General features: G+C 66.6%; 1 protein-coding gene across 1 annotated transcript; it reads right to left on the bottom strand.

The window, feature by feature from the left end:
* Positions 1–372: 372 nt before the first annotated feature.
* Positions 373–6,863, bottom strand: TMEM121 (transmembrane protein 121). Its single transcript, XM_057543169.1, has 2 exons — positions 6,187–6,863; positions 373–4,031 (listed from the first exon to the last, which is right to left on the bottom strand). The coding sequence occupies exon 2, from the start codon at positions 3,866–3,868 to the stop codon at positions 2,912–2,914; it is 957 nt and encodes a 318-aa protein (XP_057399152.1). The 5' UTR covers positions 3,869–4,031; positions 6,187–6,863; the 3' UTR covers positions 373–2,911.
* Positions 6,864–9,107: the final 2,244 nt, after the last annotated feature.

Raw genomic sequence — 9,107 nt, 5'->3', positions numbered from 1 at the left:
TCCTCTCCAGTTTCGCACCTCCCTGGGGGGACACAGACGAGTCCACAGTCAGGTCAGCAGGCCTTCCTCCGTGACCCAGCACCAGTGAGGAAGGAGTCCATTCCACGTTGACCACTGGGCTGATAGGCACGGGGCGACCCCCAAGCAAATTCCGACCCCCAAGCAAATTCCGGTCTGGTCACCATGAAGGAGCGGCCCCGGGGCAGCCACTGGGCGTCCACGGCGCGTCCACGGCAATGCCCTGCCCACAAACCCAGCAGGCGTCTTCCTCACCTGTCTTGACCTCCCTCCTCATCCGCCCAGCCCCCTCTCTGCCATTCCTCCCACCCCTCGGCTGTCCAAGCCCCCCCACCACCACCTGTGATGCTTAATTTGATGTGTCAAGCGGGCTGGGCCACAGGACGCCCAGGTAGCATGTGAGACTATTCCTGGGTGTGTCGGTGAGGGTGTAAGCAGATGGCCTTCCCCGTGCGGTGGGCCTCACCCAATCCTGGAGGCCTGGAGGGAGGAGGGGGTAAGGGGGGACGGGAGGTGGGTTCGCCTCTGCCTGAGCTGGGACGTCCATCCTCTCCTGCCCTCGGACATCCGCGCTCCTGCTTCATGGACCTTCGGACTCAGACTGAACGACAGCGCCGTTCTCCTGGTCCCCAGCCCGCAGCTGGCAGGTCGTGGGCCCGCTCGGCCTCCATGGTTGCGTGAGCCAACCCCTCGTAAAGGGTCTCTTCTGTTCTGTATCTCTCCCACTGGCTCTGTCTCTCCACAGAACCCTGACCACCGCACCCAATCCGAACCGCTGCCGTTCCACTCTCAGCCCCCTGGTGCGACCCCACCTCCAGCTGTCTCCCTGGGAGACGTCTGCCCCGGGCGCCCTGCGTGCTGACCCAGCTGACACAGCTGAGCCCCCACCGCCAGTCTGAACCCCTCGGGCAGCGCCCAGCCTCAGACCCTCTGACTGAGGGGCCTTTTCCTTGGTCTTTCTCCGGTGAACCGGCAGTTACCTTGTTTTTGCCACAGATTAAGCCACTCACGCTTCAGCCACGAGAGGCCGTGCAACACTGCGGTGTCCCATCCCTCTTCCACCTGGGCCATCGGCAAAAGGGTCCCCAGAGAGCAGACAATGTGGCGGCCATCCTAACAGGGGCGATGACGGTGGTGGCTTCTGTTCTGGGCTTGTCACTAACTGGGTCTCCACCGCGTTACTGGACAAAATGAATCGGATGATGTGAAGTTTAGCTATTACTTAATATGAGGGAGTTCAATTTTGCCAAGTTGGGTTTTTACTATGATGAAGCTATTTTCCTACAGAAAAAGTGAACGTGCTTTGGAACGGAAGAAGACGGGCCAGGAGTTCGAATGTGTTTTCGTCTAGAGGGACCGAGCTGCGTCGTGCAGGGGCGGACTCTGCCTCGTGCCACCACGGCAGGCGAGGTGCGTCTGAGCCCGCATTCCAGGCGGAGGAAGGGGGACGCGGAGGCCCCTCACTCTGGGGAGGAGGGCAAGGTCCTCGGCCTCAAACCCAGGGGCCTGGTCTCCCGCTGGCATCCCGGGCTGTCAGACCCCAGACCCAACGAGGCAGGTGCCCCACCCCCAAGGCCGGCCCTCAGAACACGGCCGTCATGGAACCAGTTCTGGCCCAGGGCCCCGGAGGGGCGCACGCTGGGGGCTTCTGAGAGGGACTTCCTACCAAGAGGGGAAGCGCGAAAGGAGGAGCCTCCGCCCTCTCCTTCCCGAATTTGGATGCTGTTTTTGAGATGACGGGAGCTGTGAGCTGATGAGTGACGGGATGACACACGGGGACCAGCTGGGTGGCACTGCTGTCACTTCTGGCCATCACAGGCCACCTCAGGAAGCCAGGGAAGGGCAGGCTGGGACGTCCCCATCTTGTTCCCAAGGCAAACCCAGAGGGCAGACACCTCGGGCCACGAGCCAGACAACGGCGCCGGGCATGAAAACGGTGGGCGCCGGCCTGGGCCTCATTCGGGGGTCCTCAAAGTCGGGGGGCAGGGCACATGGCCCATTAAACCAAGTCAGGACCAGTGTCCCTGGCGCTGCAGGGCCGCGGAGGCCAGTGGAGGCAGAGGTGGGAGGCGCGGAGCAGCGCTGAGGCCCAGGAGGACGGGTGAGCTTGCGGCTCCGTGAGCCCAGAGCCGTCCTCTCTGCCCTGGGAGTGCGACAAGTTCCCGCCTCTGACACCGGGACACGGGGCCTCACAGCCAAGCCAACCCCACAGCAACGGCCCCATCGCTAGTGGGAGACCCAAGGGCCAGCAAGGGGCTCCTCCGGGAAGTGGCAGGAACCCAAAACAGACCGCCGGCAGAGGGAGCGGAAGCCTAGGACCCCCGAGACCCACTCTCCCACGGGTCCTCCCTGCCGTCCCCGTCTGACTGCCCAGAGAGACCAGGACAGGACAGAAGTGGACTGGCTCAGCCGCCCACCGTCACTCGCTCGCACCCCGCCCCTCAGACGCCCCTCCGCGGCTATCAAGAGACTGGACGCATCAAACAGGCAGAGCAGTGCCACGTTCCATACAAAACTGTAAACAAGAGTCTTTAAAATGACAGAGGCCTCCTTAGTCCCAAACTCTGAGCCAGAGGCCCCCACCCAGGGACCCCAGGGGACCAGACCTCCGCCCACTCTGTCCTCCCTTCCCACCCAGGCCCCCAGGAGGCGGCGGTGGGACCCTTCCCGCTCTGGCTCGGGGCCGTACACAGCGGCGCCCACGCTGGGCGGACTGGCCGAGCAGGGGCTGAGGTCCGTGGTCCGAAGGATTCCTGAGATGAAGAAGCGGCCGGGGGGCCCCCGGGGTTCGGGCACTCTCCGCACCTGGCCCCGTTGGGAACCCGCCCCCACCCCATCCCATGCAAACCGCGCGCCTGCCGCCACGCATCTCAGCGCCCCGCGGCGGCCCCTGTCACGTGTCCAGGGCGTCTCGCGTGGGCGAGGGCCCGTGCGGGCGGCCCGGCTGGCCGTGCAGTGGCGCGTGCGGCGGCACCGAGTTGCGCTGGGGGGCTGGGGGCTGCAGCTCCAGAGCCAGCGCGGGCGGCGGGAAGTCGCGCACCTGGCGGCGGTACTCCAGGAAGGTGCAGGCCTTGGTGGCGAGCGCCACCACGTTCTTGCCCACGAAGATGGCCGAGACGCGGCTGTCGCGGAACAGAGCCATGTTGGCGGCGCGCGCCAGCACGGCCACCACGTTGACGGTGGCGAGGCTGAGCCCCGGGTAGAGCATCATCTTCTGCGGCGCGATGTGCTCACCCTGCATGCTGACCTCGCTGAGCGCCACGCACGGCAGCACCAGCAGCAGCATGTAGCAGTAGAAGAAGGTGAGGCCCTCGGCCCACAGGGGCAGCCCGGTGCGCGGCGGCTCCCACAGGTTGGCCTGCATGTCCAACAGGTCCAGCAGGTCCAGCGCCACCCAGAAGAGGCGGCCGCGCAGGTCCTCGCGCTTGCGGAAGGTGCGCACGTACTCCATGCGGTCGAGCGCCACGAGCAGCAGGAAGAGGCCGGGCACGCACACCGACAGCAGCAGCGTCAGCGCCTTGCGCGCCACCGGGTCGGCCGCGCTGCGCCGCGCCGCCTTGTAGTTCTGGAAGATGAAGTAGAGCTTGATCTCCAGCACGAAGATGTAGAGGAACCAGAGAATCATGGCGTAGCCGCGCTTGGCCGTGCGCACCTCGGCGCCTACCCACACGGCCACGTAGCGCAGCACCAGCAGGAAGCACACGTCGCCCACCAGCACGATGATGCACACGCCGATCTTGCGCGGGCCCTGGCTCTGCTCCACCAGGTACGCGTCCATGACCGCCATGCTGCCCACGACCACCAGCGTGGTCAGGCACACGTGGCGCCGGTCCGGGGGCGGCAGCACCATGGTCGGCCGCCGGGGCCCCGACCTGGGCGCGCGCGGCCCCACGCTAGGCGGGACGAGGCCCTGCGGCGGCGGCGGCGGCGGCGGCGCTCAGCCCTCGGGCATGGCGCGGGGCCCGTCCAGCCGCCCCGAGGGCGCCGCTGCTCCCGGCTGGCGAGCTCAGAATCTGAGGAGATCAGAGCAGATAGAGTCAGGATGCGGAGGGGGCGGCCTCTCCCACCCCGGCGACGTGCTTCCCGCGAGGGGCGCTGTCCCCGCTCGGGGCCCCGGGCCTCGGCCGCACGCACGCGCCCATGTGCGCACGGGGGGCTGCGAGCCAGAGCGGGGCCTCCAGGGGGCGCCGCAGCCCCACCTGAGACCCGAGACCTCGTTCCCGCCACCGCCGGGGAGGAAATGGAACGGAAGTGGCTTCTCCCCGCCGCGCGCGCGTCCCCGGGGACCCGGAGGTTTGTCCCTGCTGGGCCCACGCCGCCGTCCCTCCGGCTCTGGCGGCCTGCGCCGCAGGCCCGGGGTTCCGTCCCGTGGCCGTTCCCGCGGGAGCTCGGGCGTCCTCGCTCCCGGCGCCGCACTGGGCGGGAGGCGGGCCTGCGCTCTCCGCTCTGCGCGCTCAGGGAAGGCCGGGGGAGCCGGAGCTCTGGACAGGTTTCCTGATCCAGGACTGAGAGTCATCCAAGGCCTGCGGATTCCATCCCAAAAGCCTCTCCGTGCCTCCCAACCCCTGCCTCGCAGCCCCTGCATCTTCCCTCCCTGCCTGGGCAGACTCAGTCTCCCCTCCCGTCCACCGTTCACAGGGCGTGTGGACTAGTCTCTGCCCTGCTCCCACCGTGGCTCCCTACTGCCCTGGCTGCGTCTCCTGCCGTGTACGTCCCCAGAGCCCCGGCGCCAGCTCATCCACGCCGCCCTGCTCACCATGAGGGGGGGGGGGGCCCTGCCACTCCCTGCCCCCTGCCCTTGGGGGCAATCTCAGGAAGCCTGCCCTCCGCTAACGCCCACCTGGACCTGCTCTGGGTTCCATGGCCCCCTGCGCCCCTCTCACACCCCTGGCACTGGCTGTCATGGCTGTGCTGGCCAGAGTCCCGCCGCGGGCTTCGGGTCACCACACCTGTGCCCGCTGACACCTGGGGGACGATGGAGGCCCTGCGCCCTCACCCACCCGAAAGTCACTTGCAGGCTCACTCCCAGCCAGGCTCCCCATCCCTCCTGCCCCTCCCACAGCACCCCTGGCCCCAGGGCTCTGTCTACTGCCCTGTCTAGACAAGGACATAAAATTTAATGTCACGTGTGACTGTGGAGCCAGTGCCCAGCCTGCCCCTGGTGATACCGCAGCCCCCACTGCCTGGGGAAGGAGGTCCCCTTCCAAGTCGGCACCTGCACCCCTGCCCTCACTGCAGTGCTGCCCCACCCAGCACCCACCTCCCAGGGGTCCCTGCCGCCACATCCAGGACCCCCAACCACTCTGAGCTCGGACGCGTCGAGTAGTAGGTGCTTCGGGAGGGTCATCGGCCTATTATGCCCCTGCCTCCACACTTTCATGAGCTCCTGCTCCCCACTCACACACCCACCCCGTGTCCACCCCCACTGGGTGGACACGCTTGACCCACGAAGCCCCCCCGCCACACACACACACACACACACACACACACACACACACACCTGGGCCTCCTATGGCTGCAGCAGCGGCCTGGGAATTTCCTTCATCCCAGCCCTTGGCCAACTAGCCAAACAGCCGCTGCACCGCTAACCCCTTCCTCCCCACCCATACCACGGCTCACTCACTCATCAAACATGCGCGGAGGGCTGAGGGTGCTGGGACAGACCCCGTCACAGAGGGAGCCCCGGCCCCTGCCCCAGGCAGCCAGCGCCAGGGCCTGGCCACCCCTCCCCCACACCCTGCCGGGCCTCTCCGTGGGGACTGGCCCTGCTGCCCTGGCCGTCCCGGGCCCGGCCCGGTACCTCCTGCACGCACCACTGCCCGGACCTCACAGACTCCGGAGCCTCCGGGCCCTTCACTGCCCGCCTCCTCCCCGGCGCCTCACACGCCCTCCCGCCCCTACCGTCCCTCAGTGCCCACATCGGTGGCAGGGGGAGAGAAAAGGGCCGCCCTCCCCCGTCCCCAGCCCGATCGGACAGAGGGCGGTGAAGGGGTTGGGCCGCTCCCCGCAGGCTGCGTCTCAGCTCCTCTGACCCCACCGCCCGCTCCCCCGCCAGGCCTCACCCCTGCAGCGCCGCCCCTGCATCCCGCCGCCCCTGCGGCCGGGGAGTCGGGGTTCACCGGGAGCCCCAGCCCGCGCACCCTGCCCGCGCGCCCTGCCCTCCCTTACCCGCCGCCGGCCAGATGCTGCGCCGCGCCGGGGTCGGCTCCGCGGAGCCTGTAGGTGCGCGGGGCCGAGGCCGCGCTCTTCTGCGCTCAGCTGCGCCCCGAGCCCGCGCGCGCGCCCCGCCCCCGGCCTGAGGCCCCGCCCCGCGCTCCCAGCCGCCTGTGCCCGCCTGACGGAGATGGGGGTCCCCGCGCCCCCGCCCCCTCCGCAGCGCCGGTTGCCAGGGCGACGGCACTGCGCAGCAGCGAACCCCGGGACCTGAGGCACTGGGCAGCCTGACGCCCCCAGGGTCCACGCGCAAGCCCGGGAAGTCTCCTCTCCACCGTCCTCACCCAACAGCCGGAGAATCGCCCCGCGGGCGCCTCAGTTCCGCTCACGTCCTGAAATTCCATGGCAGCCCGTACCCGGGCCGCCCACCAGGGTGACCCCGATCGCCTGCGACAGGCGGCCTGCGGGACCCTGTGCCTTACCCGCGGAGCTAGCCCCGACGTGGGGGCCGGGCTGCCCGCCGACTATCTGCAGGTGGCCCCCCGGGGACCTCGTTTGGGGACACGGCGCCGCGTCCCAGAGAAGCCCTGCATCCTGGGTTTCTCCAGCCTTCCCGGTTCTTATCTGAGGGCGGAGAGCAGGGCCACTGGGCAGCCCTCATCCTCTTCTCCAGCCACCCAGGGAGCATGCTAGGGTTTGGAGGCTCAGGCTTCCTTACCCCCACCGGAGTCCCCACCCTGCCCTCACTGAGCACCGCCCCCAACATGCCAGCCATGCCCACCCCAGGATGGAGGAGGGGGCCGCACCGGCTGCCTGCCTGCTGCCTCTGACAGGAGGAGACCAGGTCAGAGGGTGAAGGGACACCCCGGATCCCTCGCACCGGGTCGGCTTGCACCGAGGCCCCGCATGTGCCTGCTTCCACCCAGGTGGCCGAGTCTGTGCAGGCGATGGGATCCGCCGCCCTCCATCAGCACAGGGGGCCGGCCAGCGGTGCACCGGGGCCTGCAGGGAGTGAGGACAGCAGGCCGCCGCCCTGGGCCGTCCATAGAGGCACACGTGAGGTGCCGAGATGCTCTTGGGCTGGGCCCTCAGGATGGTTGACTGGGGGACACCAGCCCCCATAGCCACTCACACACTTGCCCTCACTGGGGGACACCAGCCCCCATAGCCACTCACACACTTGCCCTCACTGGGGGACACCAGCCCCCATAGCCACTCACACACTTGCTCTCACTGGGGGATACCAGCCCCCATAGCCACTCACACACTTGCTCTCACTGGGGGATACCAGCCCCCATAGCCACTCACACACTTGCTCTCACTGGAAGAAGTGTAGTCAGGACCCTAGAGCTGCCTCTGTGCCCAGGGAGGGGCCCCAGACCCAGGGATGGTTTACCTTCCCCAGGGAGGTCTCCAGGGACAAAGGGCCTGGGTAGCAAGGCCACTTCCTGCAGCATGGAGGGAGGCGGGGAGGAGGCCCAGGGAGCGCAGGTTCCGTCTGGCCAGCGGGCACCACCAGCAACCGCCTGGCACAACCACCCTAGCAGGCCCAGGAGGCAGAGGAGGGCCAGAAGCACCTCCAGGGCCCCCTGAGCCCACACCACAGCCCACACGGCCTGCTCCCTCCCTCCACCCTCCGCTCTCAGGGAGGGGCTGCCCCCCAGGCGACCCTGCCCATCTCCTCCCTCCCTCTGCCCTCCCCACCTCACCCAAGGGCTGCTGGGAAGGCCCAATCTTTAACCCCCGTCCTGCTTGCCTGAGTCAGTGCTCTAAACACCACACACCTCATCGCCACCCCGGCACCCAGTTCTTGCCTCTCAATCCCCCTATTTGTGTGTCCACCCCGTTGGCGCCAGGCCCAGAGCCCTTGGGACGTGGGCTGGCTCCCTCTGGAGGATGTCATTAAATTAAGGGCCTGGAGATCTGGGATCATCCAGATTATCAGGTGGGCCATTGTCATCACAAGTGTCCTATTGGGAGGGAGGCAGGGGTGCAAACACGCACTGAGGAGGGTGGCGTGTGGGATCGCCGAGGGGGTCTCTGTGTGAGGACCGCCCCCCAGGAGACCGTCCTTCTGGAGCGATGTGTGAGGAAGTGACTGGGTGAATTGTCAGGGCACCTGTAGTTTACCCTAAATGGTCCGCAATACAATGTACATTTATTTCTACACGCACGCTCACTTCAATAAAGAGAAACCAAATGTGGCAGGACAGTGAGAGTTGCCAAATCGAGACCAAGGATTTATATATATATATATACACACACACACACATTTTTTTTGGGGGGGGGGAGGCGCCACACGGCTTGTGGGATCTTAGTTCCCTGACCAGGGATTGAACCCAGGCCCTTGGCAGTGGGAGCGCAGAATCTTAACCACTGGATCGCCAGAGAAGTCCCTGTTGTCTTTTTCTTTTACGTCTCCTGGGTTCCATTTTGGGTGAGATGGGATAAACCCTGTCTCATTCGCTGAGTGCAGCTATAAAAAGAAGGTAATGCATGAGGTACTGAGGGCTCTGAAGACTGAGCAGTAACAGGCAGACTGGGGGGAGAACCAGAATGTGAAGCAGCACCAACCTGGTGGTGAGTTTCTGGATCTTCCCCCCATATCCCCAGGCTGGACTCTGCCTGGTCCAGAAGCCAGACATGGGGGCATGACAGGCACAGAGAGCTCCAGGAGGGGCCCCCTAATTCTGGCTCAGGGAGGGAAAGAAGAGAGACTGGGAGAAGAGAGATTGGGAGGGGGGGTTCTGTTTGCTGCTTTGGGGCCCCTGGGCAATCCCATCTCCACCCAGGCTGCAGTCAAGGCATCGGGGTTCACAGGCACCTTTTTAGGGAGAAGACCCTCCTCTCCAGTCAGAGGAGACGTGGTCCCAGAGGGTGGGACCCAGTTGCCTTGAGCGGACGGGGAGAGCCAGGCCCTTCTCTCTTTCTCAAGA

The sequence above is a fragment of the Balaenoptera acutorostrata genome, chromosome 3 (assembly GCF_949987535.1).
Source record: "Balaenoptera acutorostrata chromosome 3, mBalAcu1.1, whole genome shotgun sequence".
NCBI classification, from domain to species: Eukaryota; Metazoa; Chordata; class Mammalia; order Artiodactyla; family Balaenopteridae; genus Balaenoptera; species Balaenoptera acutorostrata.
Note: the sequence above shows the minus strand (reverse complement) of the source record. Positions and strands in the feature narration are given on the sequence as shown.

Excerpts from the sequence above, each read along its gene's own strand:
- TMEM121 (XM_057543169.1), bottom strand. The coding sequence starts at position 3,868 with ATGGTGCTGCCGCCCCCGGACCGGCGCCACGTGTGCCTGACCACGCTG.